This window comes from Psammomys obesus, unplaced genomic scaffold, assembly GCF_907164565.1.
Source record: "Psammomys obesus unplaced genomic scaffold, mPsaObe1.curated_primary_1811, whole genome shotgun sequence".
In the NCBI taxonomy this organism is placed as follows: Eukaryota; Metazoa; Chordata; class Mammalia; order Rodentia; family Muridae; genus Psammomys; species Psammomys obesus.
In genome coordinates this window covers 1,377,347-1,393,638 of record NW_026592509.1, presented here as the reverse complement: position 1 = coordinate 1,393,638, position 16,292 = coordinate 1,377,347, and the positions used below count along the sequence as shown (strand labels likewise).

At 49.5% G+C, this 16,292-nt stretch overlaps 1 protein-coding gene across 1 annotated transcript; it reads left to right on the top strand.

Annotated features, from left to right (window-relative positions):
• Positions 1–2,122: 2,122 nt before the first annotated feature.
• Slc6a16 (solute carrier family 6 member 16) lies at positions 2,123–15,979 on the top strand. The gene is given in 13 exon segments (XM_055613458.1): positions 2,123–2,131; positions 2,449–2,831; positions 3,228–3,381; positions 3,561–3,687; positions 3,840–4,015; positions 4,201–4,311; positions 4,448–4,689; positions 10,699–10,892; positions 11,131–11,175; positions 11,178–11,321; positions 11,440–11,599; positions 15,443–15,602; positions 15,776–15,979. Coding segments are annotated over 13 exon segments (2,109 nt in total).
• The last annotated feature ends 313 nt before the right edge of the window (positions 15,980–16,292 follow it).

Genomic DNA, 16,292 nt, shown 5'->3' with positions numbered 1-16,292 from the left:
TTCAAAGTGAGTTCCAGGACAGCCAAGGCTACACAGAGAAACCCTGTCTCAAAGAATTAAATAGTAAACAAACAACAACAACAACAAAACCACACAAAAAACCAAGAGAGACAGAGAGAAATTATCATGACTCTAGAGCACCCTTTTAGGTTACAGTCCATGCACCTTCCTTTGCTGACATAACCGTATGGTCACCTCATTGCTTTTCTTTGCACTTTCCCATATATATGAACTCAGTGATATAGTTTAACTTTGCTATTTTTTTTTTAGCTTAGATATATAGACTTTGTCTATCTGGAATGTTTTACCTCGTGTGTGTGTGTGTGTGTGTGTGTGTGTGTGTGTGTGTGTGTGTGTGAAGCCAGAGAATCGCCTCTTGTGTGTTTCCTTAGGAGTTGTCCACCTTGTCTCATGAGACCGTGTTTTACTGGTGTAGAGCTGACCAGTTAGTCTGTCATGGCTTCTGTCTCCCTCTCCCTCCTACATGCATGCCACCATGCCTCGCCTTCGTGTGTACCCTGGGATTGGACTCCCATCCTAGGCTCACATGGCAAGCCCTTTTTCAGCTGAGTCACTCATTGTTTTTCCTTCTCTTCATCTCTTTCACAGAACTTTCCATTTTTCCTTTTCAGCACACTCCCTGACCTCTGTCTCTTGGAATATTTGAAGACCAACAAAGGTCAGAGTGACGTGATCCGATCGAGGACAAAAGTGGCCCTAGACATGAGGTGCAGGACCATCCTCTGGCTCAGGAGTTGGGGTGGAGGGTAGAGTGGGAGACGGAGGTGACAGAGAATCAGGAATGAGGAGCACCGTGAAGAACAAAAGTGGGTAGAGAGAATTGGGAGGCAGCGTCTATGTGAATTAGGGGCAAGTGGGGCTCCTCTGTGAGGAGTGCTTGAGTGCTGACAAATGGGAGACTTGCAGAGGTAAAACAGGTTGTTCTAAGCCTTTCTTTTGGTGGCAGAGACAGGAGCACCATGACCTCCAGGTCAGCCTAGGCTTCCCAGCAAATGTCTTTCTCAAAACAGCAAGTAAAATCCCACTGCAAAGAGAATCAGACTCTCTCTCTGGCTGTTTCTCTCTCTCTGGCTGTCTCTCTCTATGTATCTCTCTCTCTCTGGCCATCTCTGGCTGTCTCTCTCTCTGGCTGTCTCTCTCTCTGGCCATCTCTCTGTGTGTGTGTCTCTCTGGCTGTGTGTGTGTGTCTCTCTCTCTCTGGCTGTGTCTCTCTCTTGCTGTCTGGCTGTGTCTCTCTGGCTGTTTCTCTCTAGCTGTCTCTCTCTCTCTCTCTCTCTCTCTCTCTCTCTGGCTGTCTCTCTAGCTGTCTCTCTGGCTGTCTCTCTGTGTGTGTCTCTCTCTGGCTATCTCTCTGGCTGTCTCTCTCTGGCTTTGTCTCTCTCTCTGGCTGCCTCTCTCTCTCTCTCTCTCTGGCTGTCTCTCTCTCTCTGTCTCTCTCTCTGGTTGTCTCTCTCTCTCTTGCTGTCTGGCTGTCTCTCTGGCCCTCTCTCTGTCTCTGTCTCTCTCCCCCTCGTCTGTTCCTCTCCATCCTCAGCCCCTCTGTAGCCCACAGCTGGCCTCAAAGCCATTGCCCTCCGTCTGCCCTGTCTCTTGAAGACTGAGATTGCTAGTGGAAGCCGCTGTGGAAGAGCTTTGGAGGGAGTGTATCTCTGTTTTCAGAAATCCTTAGTGTGGCTCCCACCGCCCTGCCTCCTCATGTTAGCTACCCAGACCCCTGTCCCTTGTTGAAGAAGTAAAAAAAACTGATGTAAGAAATGTATGTGTGGCAAGTGTGTGGTGGATGTGTATGGTGCATACGTGTGCATGTGGCGCATGTGTATGTGTGGGCGCTAAGTCATTCATGTGTGTGCAGGTGCTGTGTGTGTATGTGTGGTCTGTGTGTCTTTGATGCTTGTATGTAGGGTAGCTGCCAGTATTGTCTGGATGTGTTGTGTGGTACATGTGTGCATGTATTGGTAGGTGTTTGTGGCACACGTGAAGGTGATGATGCGTGTGCTGCCTGGGTTTGGCGTGTGTTTGTCTGTGTGTGTGTGTGCATGTGTGTGTGATACATGCGGAGCCTGTGTGCAGTATGTGTGATTGTGGTGTGTGTGGTATAACTATGGTACTCGTATGGTGTTTGTGTTTTGAATATCAGTAAGTGGAGGGTGTAAAAATGATAGTGTCCTTTAAGATAGTTTGAAACTCAGCAAATCCTTAATTAAGCCTGAGAATAATTTCCTCATTAGATTTCACCTAAAATATGTGGCTTTTTATGTTAACGTATGTATTGCATACTTTTTTTTCTGAAACTAAGTAAATCTGTGGCTTTTGATTCTTAGGTCCACTAACAAAGGTGGAAGTACACCTTCCCAAACCAAACCAAGTGCTTCTCTAGAGGATTTACCTTCGGGATCCTCCTTGACAAAGTCTTTGAAGTCCTTTCAGGGAAAAAATGTATCCACAGAAAGAAGACTTTCCGTGCTGAGTCCCCTAACGACCTGGTCTGAATCAGCCTGGGTCGCAGAGGCCAAAGTTTCAAAGTCCCGGATGGCAAAGGCTCAGGCCTGGGAAACCCTTGCTTTGGAGGCTCAGGCAAGAGGTGGAATACAACCTAAGTCCAGTCCCGTAGAAGAAGCAACTGTGACAATTGTGACACAGGAATCTTCAGAGGAGATGACAAAGATAAACAAGGAAGACAGCGATGTCTTCACTCCACGTCCACTCTGGTCCAGCAAGGTTGAGTACATCCTGGCCCTGATGGGCTACTTGATGAACCCTGGTAGACTCTGGCGCTTTGTCTCACGGTGTCTTCACAAAGGAGGCTGTAAGTCTGAGAACCAGGACATGTGGACCCAAAAGGGACAGCAGGAGTGAGGCTGGTCCTGGCTTCCAGTGCTGACATTCCTGAGACATACAGATGTCAGAGCAGGACAGAATCCAGATGTCTGGGCACCCAGGGTTAGGAGAGGTGACAGGTGCAGGATTGTAAACATAATCCAGTGGGTTGGTCAGGCAGAGTGTTGGGGGAGGGGAGCGATGACTAGGTATCTGAGACTCCTAGAAGTAAGGAGCTTGGCCAGTGAGGGATGTGGAGCAGGCAGACCTGAAGCCTGTGACCTGAGGGAGGCTGCTGGTGGTGAGCAGTCTTCCTGGGCACGTAGAGTAGGCGCAGGCAGCATGGGCTTGAGACTCTCAGCGCCCTTCTCCCTTCTCTCTGCAGTTAGCTTCCTTATAGCGTACATCTTATTGTTGTTGTGTGTTGGGATTCCTCTGCTCTTCCTGGAGATGGCAGTTGGTCAGAGGGCACAGCAGAGCAGCATGGACCTGTGGAAGACCTTGGGCCCCTGGTTTGGTGGAATCGGATACAGCATGTTCTTGGTGAGGAGCCAGGCTTCACAAGCCTGCCCCACAGCTGCTCTCCATCCTTCTCCATGGAGAAGATCCCAGCTCTGGCCTTCTGTGAAACATGCTCCTTCAGCCCATCTGTCCTTCGTCAGATCCCTTCTTTCTCCCTGTTTCTGCTCTTTCTCCCCAGACACCTTTCCTCTCCTTTCCAGGTGTGCTTCATCGCTAACACCTTCACCAATCTGTTCAATTCCTGGATCCTCTTCTACATGAGCCACATGTTCTACTTTGTCTTTCCGTGGGAGAAATGTCCCTTGCAAAGGAATTCCAGTAACTTTGGTGAGGAAGGAGGAGAGAAATGAAGGGACTTGGGAAAAGGAGAAAAGAGCAATGAGGGGTATGAAGAGGAAGGCAATGGACAGAGCAGAGGGATGCAGGGAGTGAGGGGGTTGCCCTGTCTAGCAGGCCTGTCCAAAGCCGTGTCTTCCCAGATCCTGAATGTGAACAGGCAACATCCTACACATACTTTTGGTACCGGAAGACCTTGAAAGCCTCAGATAGCATTGAGGATGGAGGGCCACCAGCCTTCAGCCTGAGCATGTTCCTTTTTGTGGCCTGGTGTCTCATTTGTATTTTCATGTTCAATGGGATGAAATCCATTGGGAAGGTGAGCTATACTTGGCCGTTGGCATTCTCAGGTGCTCTGACCTTATTTCTCCCTGTTGGCCAGTTATCTCTGCAGGCTCCTTGCCTGGCTGATAACTCTTCTGAAGCCTAACCCACCGCCTTAGCTCTCCAGAGGGTGAGTCTGTCAGCTGACGTGAGGGCTGACGTGCTGCACTGCCCGCACAGGTTCTGTATGTCTTGGTGCTGCTCCCTTACTTCATCATCACCTGCTTCCTCTTCCGGACTGTGACACTGGAGGGCTCCGAGCACGGGCTTAAACACCTACTGATCCTCAAGGTGAGGCCCTTCCTCAAGCAGCACAGCTCCCTGGCATCGTCTCCCATAGCTCCTCCCTTGAGGAGATGACATCTGTACTACGGTTTTCTTCGCCCAGATCTTGATGTGTCTGCTGTACCTGTCTTCTCCTTTTTAGGTGGCAAGCATCTACGACCTAACTATGTGGTCCCAAGCAGGGACCCAGGTGATGTTTGATATGGGCTTAGGCTTCGGCCCCATTGTTTCCTTAGCCTCACACATGCCTGACTTCAACAATTGTCTTCATGATGCCTTCCTTATGGCTGTGATCAAGATACTCACCTTGATGTTCACCACGCCTTTCATCCTCTCCGTCCTGAGCTTCTGGGCTACCATAACTACACATCGCTGCTGTAAGAGGTAAGGCCAGCTCCCTGGTGAGGTCCAGCCAGAGCAGCTTCACAGCCCCTTCATAGACCTCAGTGCCAGGGAGGCTATAAGCTCTGTTTTCTCTTAGCTGAGAAAAGAGGCCAGAATCCTTTATGTCTTAGAGCTTCTTTCTAACATTAGAGAACTCCAGAGGTTGCCAACTGGTATCTCAGAGCTAATGTACTAAGGATGCTGGGAATGGCAGGCATGCCAAGGTCACCCACACACAGAGAACATATTCTGAGACCATACCACACAGAACCATCCAGGGATGTCTGCTTCCTACAGTCCTGTAGCTGTCCATTCTAAAAGGTAGCAGTCCCTGCCCCTCTGGCAGCCCTGAGGAGTCTCTCCAAGCTGGCACTGTCTGCCAGATCTTCATCTCATTTTGGTCTCATTGACACAGTCTAGTTCTGTGTGTACATGGGGTATATCGTGGTATCTGTATGCATCGCATACTGATAAATCAGAGTAATGATCACACCTCAGGCATTATCATTTCCTTGTGCTGAAATCAAACTTCTGTCAGGTTGTTTTGCGTTTTGAGACAGGGTCTCATTATATAGGCCTGGAATGCCCTATGGAGCCCAGGCTAGACTTGAACTTCTGATCTTCCTTCCTCTGACTCCTCAAAGCTTGGCTTACAGCTGTGTATCATCATTCCCGGCTTGTGTGTTTTTAAGTTTTATTTATTTATGTATTTATTTATTTATGCATGTAGGAGTGTTTCGCCTGCGTTGATGTATGAATGACATGTGCATTCCTGGTGTCTGTAGAGGTCAAGAGAGGGTGTCAGCTCCCCATAAAGGAGCTGCTAATGCTGTGAGCGACCATGTGGGTTCTGGGAGCGCAGTCTGTGTCCTCTAGAGGAAAAGCAAGCGATGCATGTGTTCGGCCTCCTTGTTATTTTTAAATATGTGGCACACTATGATTAACTATAAATATCCTACTGTGTGCGAGAACGCCAGAACCTGTTTGTGCTTTTCTGCTGTCATTCCAGCTTATTGCTGCAGTGTGCCCTTTGCACACCACAGACACTTGGACTGGCTCATCAGTGTACTTCTTGCTTTTATTGCTTTTTCAGTCTTGGAGGAGAAGGAATGAAGAACTGAGTGATAAGCCAGCTAGTCACAAATTTCTGATAGCTGTAGTGTGAGCTGAGAGAGTCAGAGAGGCCCTCCAGAGAGGGCCTGAGCTGGATTTCTCCATAGTAACCCCAATTCCCACAGGTGACTGCCATTTTCTCCTAAAGCTGCTGTTGTGTGACTTTTCCTGAGCGAATGCACAGATATCGGTCCACACTAGCAGGGAACTGACAACAGGCCAAAGAAGGGCTCACTCTAGCCTAGCTGGCAAGCCAGTGACCTCCTGGGGCTGCTCATGCAGGCATGGGTGAGAGATTACCTCCAGGAAAATGACTGACTATGACTAGAAAGCCCACCACACAAGCGGCGCAGTGGTGCACGCCTGTAGTCCCAGCACTCGGGGAGGCAGAGGCAGGCAGATTTCTATGAGTTCGAGGCCAGCCTGGTCTACAAAGCAAGTCCAGGACAGAGAAACCTTGTCTGGAAAAAAGAGAAAGAGAAAGAAAGTCCAGCACACAGGGGCGACCCCTTTCGAAAGCTGCCTCCCTGGAGCTCTGGGACCACTTGCTGTCCATTCTAGGAAGTCCTTCTCCCCAGCTGCTGTCACCGTATGCATCGCTTTAGGGAGGGGCCTCATGGCTCTTGTAACTTTCTGAGCTTCCGGTGCCTTCCAAGTTTGCTTAGTTTCCTGTGTCCTGTGTTCAGGAGGGATCATTCCAGGTCAGCTCTATAGAACGAGACAGATGCAGTTGCCCCTCAAAAACCACAGAGATCGGTTGCCTCTCAGGTGCGGCCACCTGGAGCTGCTTCATTCCTTGTGTAATGTACTGCTGTATCTAAATATTCCTGCCATGTCTTCATGGAGACAGAAATCACCCTGGGGTGGCCAACACAGCCCTGAACAGCTGTGCTGTCAGTAGATTTAACTCTGTACTGTTTAGGGAATACAAGTTTTGATTTGCTTTGGGTCAGTATCCCCTTGTGGTCCTGCTGGCTTGGCTCACAGCTGTCTGTCTGTCTGAGCCTTGCATCTGCTAGGCTTACTACAGCTGTGTGCCATCACGCCCAGCTCTCCCTGGCATGGTTTGTACTTGTTTAGTACAGGGTGCAATCACTGGGATCCAACCACACAGACACATCAGCATAGCATACAGTCTGGAGTCCAAGGACTCAGTGCCTGGACATGTGCAGGGCAGACTAAGCCCTGGAAGGTAGTGTGGGCAGGGTCTGCTCAGGGTCTGCTTGCCACAGTGGTTTAATCAGAATGCCCTCCCAGAAGGGAGTGTGAGGACACCTTCTCATTGTTTTGCATAGCACTTTATTAAACTTTGCTGGACCTCTTAATTTTGCAAGTCTGATAAGCATTAATAAAATATGTTATTTCTTTAGCTGTTTATCATTGTACTGTGTGCTTGGTATGGGGGAGGGGATGGAGGTCAGAGGACAGCTTTGTGGTGTCAGTTGTCTCCTTTCACCTTTACCTGGGTTCAGGCTTATGTTTTGTTTTGCTTTGTTTTGTTTCTTGAGACAAGGTTTTTTTCCTCTGTGTAGTCCTGGCTGTCCTGGAACTCATTTTGTAGACCAGGCTGGCCTGGAACTCAGAGATCTGCCCTTCTCTGTCTCCTGAGTGCTGGGTTACAGGCACATGTGGCTGAGCGCTATTCCTAAGTGGTAGGATTGGAACTTGAGTCTTCATGCTTGCAGAGAGCTGTCTCCCAGCCACACCCTGTATTTCCTAATAGTAATGTTTCTTCCCTCCCAGAGGGAACACTGCACTGGGCTTCTACAGTGCACTGGCCTTTTCTTCTCTCGTTCGCTGTTCTACATTAGCCACAGTTTATTTTTAATGTGTGTGGGTTTCTGCCTGCGTGGATGTCTGTGTGCCACAAAAGTTTCTGATATCTTCAGAGGCCAGGAAAGGGCAAACAGATCTCCTGAAACCATCTCTCCAGCCCCTATGGTTTATTTTTAAATCAGCTTTTGATTGTTTTTCTCCTTTGTTTACTAATTTTGTTAATTGTTTGTTGGGGCTAGAGAGATGACTCAGGGGTTAAGAACACGTAGTGCTGCTTGTGCAGAAGACCCAAGTTCTGTTCCCAGAATCCATGCCTGGCAGCTCACAGACACCACATCTTTTAAGAGGTCTGATGCCCTCTTGATTTTGTTGCCACGTGCACTCACACACTCACCCAGACACATAAATTTAAAATAATAAAAATAAAAACTTTTCCCTTTTTGGAGACAGGATCTCTCTTTTTGGTCCTGACTGGCCTGGGACTTTCTGTGTTGACCTGGTTGACCCTGAGCTTACTAAAAATCTCCTGCCTCTGTCTCTGGACACCCAACCTGTAGTGGTTGGAGTTGAACCTAGGACTTTGTGTGAGATAGGCAAGTGTTCTACACAGGGATGACCCAGCCCTTTTCACTGCATGTCTGCATTTATTTTTAGTTTTGAATATGCTTGTATTTTATTCTGCTTTATTTTATTTTATTTTCTGTGCATGAGTATTTTGCCAGCATGTATAACTGTGCATGCCTGGTGCCTACAGAGACCAGAAAGTGTCAGAGGCTCGGAAACTGGAGTCTAGGTAGTTGAAAGCAACAATGTGGGCCCTGGGAACTGAACGTGGGCACTCGTAAGAGCATCCCGTACTCTTAAGCTATCTCTCTAGTACCCTTTTAAATATTTATTAATTGATTGATTTATTTTTCTGAGAAGGGTCTCACCATGTGCCCTGACTGTCCTGGAATACACTATGTAGAACAGGAACTCACTCTGTAGACCAGGCTGCCCTCAAATTCAGAGACCCACCTGCCTCTACCCTCTGAGTTCAGGGATCCGGGGTGTGCACCACCATGACCAACAAACAATTTATTTGTTCACTCATTTATTTTTAAATTATTATTCTTTATTTGTTGAGATAGGGTTCCTCTGTGTAGCCCTGGGTGTCCTGGAACTCACTATAGACCAGGCTGGCCTTGAACTCACAGAGATCCAACTTCCTTTGCCCCCTAAGTGCTAGGATTAAATGTGTGTACTCCACCACCCAGCAATTTGCTTGTTTGTTTGTTTCCAAGACAATATTTCTCTGTTTGGTCCTGGCTATCTTGGAACTCGCGCTGTAGTCCAGGCCAGCTTCGAACTCAGAGACGCACCTGCTTTTCCCTCCCTAACGCTGGCAGTAATGGCGTGCGCCACCACCTCCAGGCTTGTTTACTTATATTAAGTTGAGATAATATATATGAGATAATGTGTTTGTGTCATTTTCACTCCCCCACCCAGTTCTTTCCCTAAAAACCAACATAAAAAACTGGTTCTCCCTCCTTCAGCAGCCATTGACTACTATAGCTCTTCATCTAGGGGTGCGCCTTGTGAATGTCCCTCCATTCATGATGCCGTATTTACTGCTGTGGTCTTTGTAACCCTTGTGCAGACCCCCACATTGTTGAGAGTTCATGGGGGCAACATCCTTGCCCTGTCATACAGAAGTCATTCTGAGACCATAGGCTCTCAAAATCTTTCCACCTTTCTGCCACTGTATTTCCTGACCCTTAAGTATAGGAGTTGTGGCTCATTACGTTGCCCAGGCTGGCCTTGAAGTTGTGATCCTCCTGACTCAGACTTTGCAAGATTTGAGACCATAGGCTTATAGCTCTAGATCTGGCTTAGTGATGGAGATTTGTAACAACCTAGATTTGAGGTGAGTTCCTTTGAACTGGAGCTTTGAAAAGAGACTTCTTGGAACTGAAGTCTTGGTCATGAGGATAATCAGAGTCAAAAACTGGGCTTCAAGTTCAAGCTCAGGCTGCCTTGTGCACACAGCCTATTGGGGACTTTTAATTTCCACTTATTTCTTAAACACCTTTCTGCTCATTCCCTGCTACATGGAAGGACCGCAGCAAGTGGTTGGCTCTTTTAAATATTAAAAAAAGAAGGTGTGGCCTTCTCATTGTCAGGTGCTGGGCTTAAGAGGAGAATGTTTGCCAGGCATGGGGGTACACCTTTAATCCCAGCAGGGGTAGAGGCAGGCAGGTCTCTGTGAGTTTGAGACCAGCCTGGACAGCTGAGAAGAGAGCTCCAGGACAGCTAAGAAGAGAGACCCTGTCTCAAAGGGCGGGTGGAGGTCTTATTTTGGCTTTTATACCTCTGCTTATTTATTTTGTTTAATTAACTAATGTTTTCACATTCTTTATTCAGTGTGTAAGTAGAAGGAGAAGCCAGAGGAGGGCCTCAGATGCCCAGGAGCTGGAGTCACAGGCAGTTGCGAGCCTCTTGGCATAGGTGCTGGGAATCAAATAAGTATCCCCTGGAAGAATAGCAAGTGTTCTTTTTGCTACTGAGCCGTTTCTCTAGCCCCTTGTCAACAGTTTTATTCTTATGAGGAAAGTAAAAATCTATTTCAGCTTAACTTACTCACAAAGAGAATATTTGTCCAAATGTATAACTGGCTTGTTACCAGAATAGCACCCTATTCTAATTTTTAGGACATGATCAGTCTATACTTACTTTCACAAAGTTTGCGTTTTGCTCTCGGTAAGGACTCTGGTCAGAGTCAAAGTAACATTCTTTCACGCAGCATAACTTGGGCCTGTCACACACTTCAGAATCCAAGCAAGCCTCCCCAGCTGTCTGTAATGTGGGGCTTAAGAGGTTGACTTTTTCTTCCTACTCCTCGAAAAGATCCTAAAGACCAAGACCACAGAGTCCCCAGGGAGTCCATAGAAACCCTCCCCCAGCCTCCCCCAGGCCACGTGTTCTCCATGGCCCTGAAAATGGGCATCCTCTAGATCTCACTGTAGGCTTTTCTTTGCCCAGGTCAGTAATGCAGGGCTCAAGATGGCTCTCATCTGTAAGATGAAAAAGGGAAGGCCAGTGCCAAAGGGTCTGACAGCTCTGACTCACCCTCACCCTCAGGAACACAGAGGCAATCATAATGCTCATAGCCCATGGAATCCTACCTCCTGAGGCACAGCCCCCTGACCTGCAGGACAACCCGACCTTCACCTATCATTCCTGGCTCAGTAGCCTCCCACCACCCTTGAAGAGAGCTGTCGCCAGCAAAGTGCCCGTGTGCAACGTCCAGGAGAAGCTTCTGAAGGTCAGTGGAGGTGGCCCAGGGCGAGCGAGGTACTCTGTACCACAGACAGGTCAGCTTTCATTAATCCCAGAAAGAAATAGGATTCAGAGCCCTGGTGATGTGGGAACTGCCGTCCACAGAACACTGATCGTGGGCTGGGGGCCAGGGTCCTTCAGGTGTGCCAGGAGGTCTGTCCTCCTCAGGCTCCCGGGGGCTTCTAGAGAAGGCAGAGAGAGCGCTTTGCTTTCCCGCCCTTGTAGACTGAGGAGAGCCCTCAGTTTGTGCCCTCATCTTCACTGAAGTCATCTCACTCCTTCTGGGCCTGCCTTCTGGGCTGTCTTCCGCTCCCTGTTGCTGCTGAGTCTGGGGCTGTGTGCTGCTCTAATGTTAACGCTGGGCGTCATCAGTCCACTCCAGGACACCTTCTCCTTCTGCAGGAGACAGCCAAAGAGCCTTACTGGTACTCCACCTATCGTTCTGCTTCCCCACAGTCTCACACCGGCCCTGGCCTCTGACTGCCCCTTAGCCCCATCATGTGAGACCTCTGATCCTGACACAGACCCAATGCTTCCTCCCAGTGGGTGCTTCCACGGTGCTGTTCCTGTGCAGCCTCTTCTTCCTCCAGCCTTCAGGAATCTACTACTTTTCACTGCTGTCTGAATACTGGATAGTGCTGCCCACCATCAGCATCATCATATGTGAAACCCTTGCTGTAGCCTGGGCCTATGGGGCCAAGAGGTAAGGCCAGAGCAGCCCCAGAGCAGTGATATTTACGGGGGGGGGGGGGGGGGGCTGTTATTTCGAATCTCAAACTAACACGACACAAGGACCATTAACTTCAAGGCTTCCAGGAAATGTTTCTTTGTCACACTCTTGTGTGTTTCATGTGCTTTAGGCCTTACGACCTGCTAGTTGCTAGTGAGCAGGGGCGCTGCATACACCAATGCTAGCACCCTGAGGTCAGGAGCCTACATTCCAGAGTAGGGCAGACAGCAGCAACACTGACAGACACCAAGGCCATACAGCACAGTGAGGCTGGGAGGAGGCTCGGCTGGAAAGTCCCTTGCTGTGCAAGCGTGGGTGTGAGCTCTGTCCCCAGAACCATGTCAGTGGCCAGGGTGGTGCCCATTCTCACACTGGGAGGTGAAAACAAGAGGGTCCCAGGGCTGTGGCAGCCAGATAGTAGAGTGTCAAGCTCAACGAGAGACCTCGTCTCAGAAAAGCAGGTGCGGAGCAACAGAGGGAGCCGGAGCCACCTGCCACCAAGCTCTAGAGCCTGCATGCACACGCGGGGCAAAGGACAAGACAAAAGCAGAGGCCCCGATGGTTCCAGTAGGTGTGTGTGGTGTGGACAGAGTCACAAGGAAGGTCTTTCTGGTAGGGTGACATGTCATAAGACTCAGCACAGTGAGGGAGGAGCTGTGATTGATATGTGTGTGGTGGACGTGTATGTGAGCATATCAGCGGGAGTGTAGCTGCCTGTGTGTGCCTCAGAGGAAATGCCCTGCTTGATGCTTTGAAGGAACAGATAATCCATGGAAACTGCAGTAGAATTAGGTTTGTGGGCAGAAGGTGAGGCCTTGTAAGCCATGACATGACTTAGCGTTGTACGCAGGGTGTACACAAAACACTGGGTAGTTTTAAGTAAGGAGCACCAGCACCAGATTTTTTTAAAAAACATTTTTTGGTGACAGGGTCTTACTATTTACCCATGGATGTCCTAGAGCTGGCTATAGAGACCAGGCTGATCTTACATAGTGATCCACCTGCCTCTGCCTCCCAAGTGCTCAGATTAAAGGCGTGCGCCACCAGCTTTATGTTTATTTTTAATATGTTGCTCTACCTGCACGCCAGCAGAGGGCACCAGATCCCATTATAGGTGGTTGCGAGCCACCATGTGGGTACTGAGAATTGAACTCAGGGCCTACTGGAAGAGCAGCCAGTGCTCTTAACTGCTGAGCCATCTCTCCAGCCCCTCAGGTTTATTGTTTTAAGAAGGCACCTCTGGTGTCTGTGGAGAAACAACCAGCAGAACCAAGGAGGAGACTTGGAGGCTGCCTAAGATTCAAGTGAGAGCCAGCAGTGGCTTGTTAGGGCAGCAAAGATGTGGGAGAATGGCCTGATCCAGGAAGGTAGGGATCGCGCAGACTTGTGCAGACTTTACGTGTTGGTCCTGGCTGGTGGGAGTGATACCCAGCACAGGGCTCTAGCCTGACTTTCCTGTTTTCCTGTCTACTCCATGCTTCGGCACTGTGGATGGAGCCATCTCTATAGTGTGATCTTTCTTGTGCGGCTAGCTTTTTAAAGGATCCCCAGTTGCTAGACAACTGGTCCTTTAAAAATTCATAGCTGTTATAACTGCATGACCTTCAGTGTAGGTTGCCTCTTGGACTTCTGGGAACAGGAGAGGGTATAGAAAAGCCAGCTGAGGCTGAGAGGTAGGGGCTGGGGGCAAGACAGGGCGAGGGCCCAGCCGACTGAAAAGAGAAGGCAGTTGGTGGAGAATGACTGGGAGAAACGTTAAAGGGGCTGGGCTGGAAACTGGGAGGAGGACCGGCAGGGAGTCAGCAAGACTGGGTACTGTTGTGAAATAGCTAGCCATTTGAAACATCTCTGCAATCATTTCTTCCTATCATGATGGACCAAATCCCCTTTGAAATCAAGAGGAAAGTAAACCTTCCCTCCCTTAAATGTCTTTCTGTCAGGTATTTCATCACCGCAGTTCAAAAATTAACAGGGTGAGCCATAATGTGCACACCTTTAATTTCAGCTCGCCAGAGGCAGGGGCAGGCAGGCCTCAGTGAGCTCGAGGCTAGTACGACAGAGAGGCCCTGTCTCCAAACAAAGGTACCAACAGGACACACAGTGGTGCAGATCTAAGGCAGAAGGTGCTGGAAGCAACGTTTGCAGATGATTCTTAGAATACATTCCACCCTCACTTATTGTAGAAGGCTTTTCTAACCTAGCCAGTTTCCAAGTTATTGAGACAGAGACCTGTTGATTCACTTAACAAGCTTAAGCACAGAAGGTGGGCAGGTATGATTTATACTGATTTTCTTAGCTAGTCTGGCCACTTCCCAGCCACATGCCCCAAGTCATTTGCCAGTATTCTTCCTGTCTGGCTGGATCCACTTCATCATGCCACATCCTCTCTCTCCATCTTCCTCTCCTTCCTCCCGCCTTGTGCTTCCTACCTGAGACCCCAAGCCCAGGAACCTAAGCCCCGCCTACCTCTCTTCTGCCTCCTTACAGGCTGTCCAGCCTTTCTTTATGAAACAATCAGAGATAATTGGGGAGCAAAGTTTGCACACCGTTGTTCAGTGCATGCATTCATCTGGACTGCAGCCAGATCTTGGGAGCCAGATTTTAGCACCTGAATACAGGAACACCAGACTAACTCCTATCAGTCACTAACCCACTTATTAGATCACCAAACATTTTATAAAGTATTATTTTATGTGTAGGAATGTTTTGCCTGCATGTACGTCTGTGCACCGCACATATGCCTGGTGCCCATGGAGGCCAAAAAGAGGGCACCAGATTTCCTGGAACTGGAGTTACAGATGGCTATGAGCTGCCATGTGGATGCTGGGACTCAAACCTGGATCCTCAGCAAGAGCAACAAGTGCTCTTAATGGAACTATCTCTCCAGCGCCATTTTTCAAAATACATTATTTTGTGTATGGACATGAGTGTGACACAGTGCATTTATGGAGTTTTGAGGACAACTTGTGGGATTTGGTTCTTTCCTTCTACCATGTTAGTCCCAGGGTTATCAGACATGGCAGCATAATGCCTTTCCCTGCTCAGCCATCTTGGTGCTGTCAGCAAACATGAGACTGAGGTGCCCGTGCACACGCGTGTGGAGGCACACAGCACCTCTGTTCTGTGGCTCTCCACTCTATTTTTGAGACAGGGCCTCCCTCTCGTTGAACCTGTCGCTCACCAATTTGGCTAGACTGGCTGGCAGCAAGCTAGACTGGGGACAGATCCTTTTGTCCCCACATCCCCAGTGCTAGGATACAGGCACACACTACTGTGCGTGTCTTTTATGTGGGTGTTGGAGTCACCTCCCTAGTGCCAGGATACCTCTGTCAGGAAAGCCTGTGGTACTGGTATGAAGTCATCATACTGAGCTCCTGTGAGAGCACAGGGTCTGTAGGAGAAGAGCATGTGTAGACAGCCCAGCGGGTGCCCCAGGTCCACAGTGGAGGTAAGGGGACACACTGAGGATGGTGTGCTGAAGCTGAGTCTGGACAGGCAGGCAGAGAAGCAGACGCAGAAGCCTGGCATCCTAGATCAAGGGCCTTGCTGCTGCGTGTGCAGACACTGAGAGCATGTGGCTGAAAGAGCCCAGGAGTGAGTTTCCGAGGGCTGAGTGGGGTCTCGCTTTGGGGTCCCTAGCATCTAGAAGGGTCAGAGGGGTGTGAGACCCATGGATGGTTTTGAATAGCAGGGCAATGGCAGACACACCAAATGAGAGGAGAACTGAGATAAAGCAGGCCAGACCTGCCATGAAATAGCTGAGGATTGGGAGGTGGGGAAGGCGGGACTGACTGTCCACACTCTGTCCTTCCGCAGGTTCCTTGCAGACATGATGGCTCTTCTGAGCTGCTCCATCTTCCTTGGCTGCGACTGGCTGTGGCGCTATGTGTCTCCAGCGGTGCTGCTAGGCCTGTTTGTGGCTTTCTTCATTCAGCTCTGCAGGGATCCCATCTACATGGCCTGGGACTCAAGCACTGTGAGTGACCCCTCTCAGACCCTGGGCTCCTTCCGGTTCCCTGTTTGCTGAGAACCCCCGCCATCGGCCCTGATCAGAGCGCTCACTAGCCTCACCTTCCCCCTTCCCCGCCACTCCTCTTCTTCCTCTTCTGGGAACTTTGCTGTTTTAATCCCATTTTCCTGTCTCCATAGTCCAAAGAGGTGGTTCGTCGGTACCCAGTGTGGTGCTTGATCCTGCTTGCCGGGCTGTCTGTCTTTGTCTTCATGCCCATCCCTGCATACTTTGCGTACTGCTTTGTTATGGGGATTCCCTTCAGGCCTGTGGCTTCCCCTAAGCTTTCAGTGGGAAGTGGCCAGTCACTGACTAAGAAAGAGTCTTCAAAGGTTGTTCCATAAGGCAACAAAACAAAAGATTGTCACCTGAACCCCCAACTTCCCTCATCAGGCCACACATCTCTTTCAGCAGACTGAAGAGGCAGCTCTGAAGAGTAGCTTAAAGCTATCACCAGCCTGGATCCCCGGGGCACAGGAGCCATGGGGCCGGCTGGCTTTGCTGCATACTCCTGGCTGGGCTGCTCCATTGCCAGTGTTACGTGGCCCTTGCTCAATGCGTGTGCATGTCCAGTACACTCCACGCTTGGCCTCCAGCCCTGCCTCTAGTCTGTGGGTCTCCTGCAGGGTAAGGGAAGTGGAGTACTGCTGGCCAATA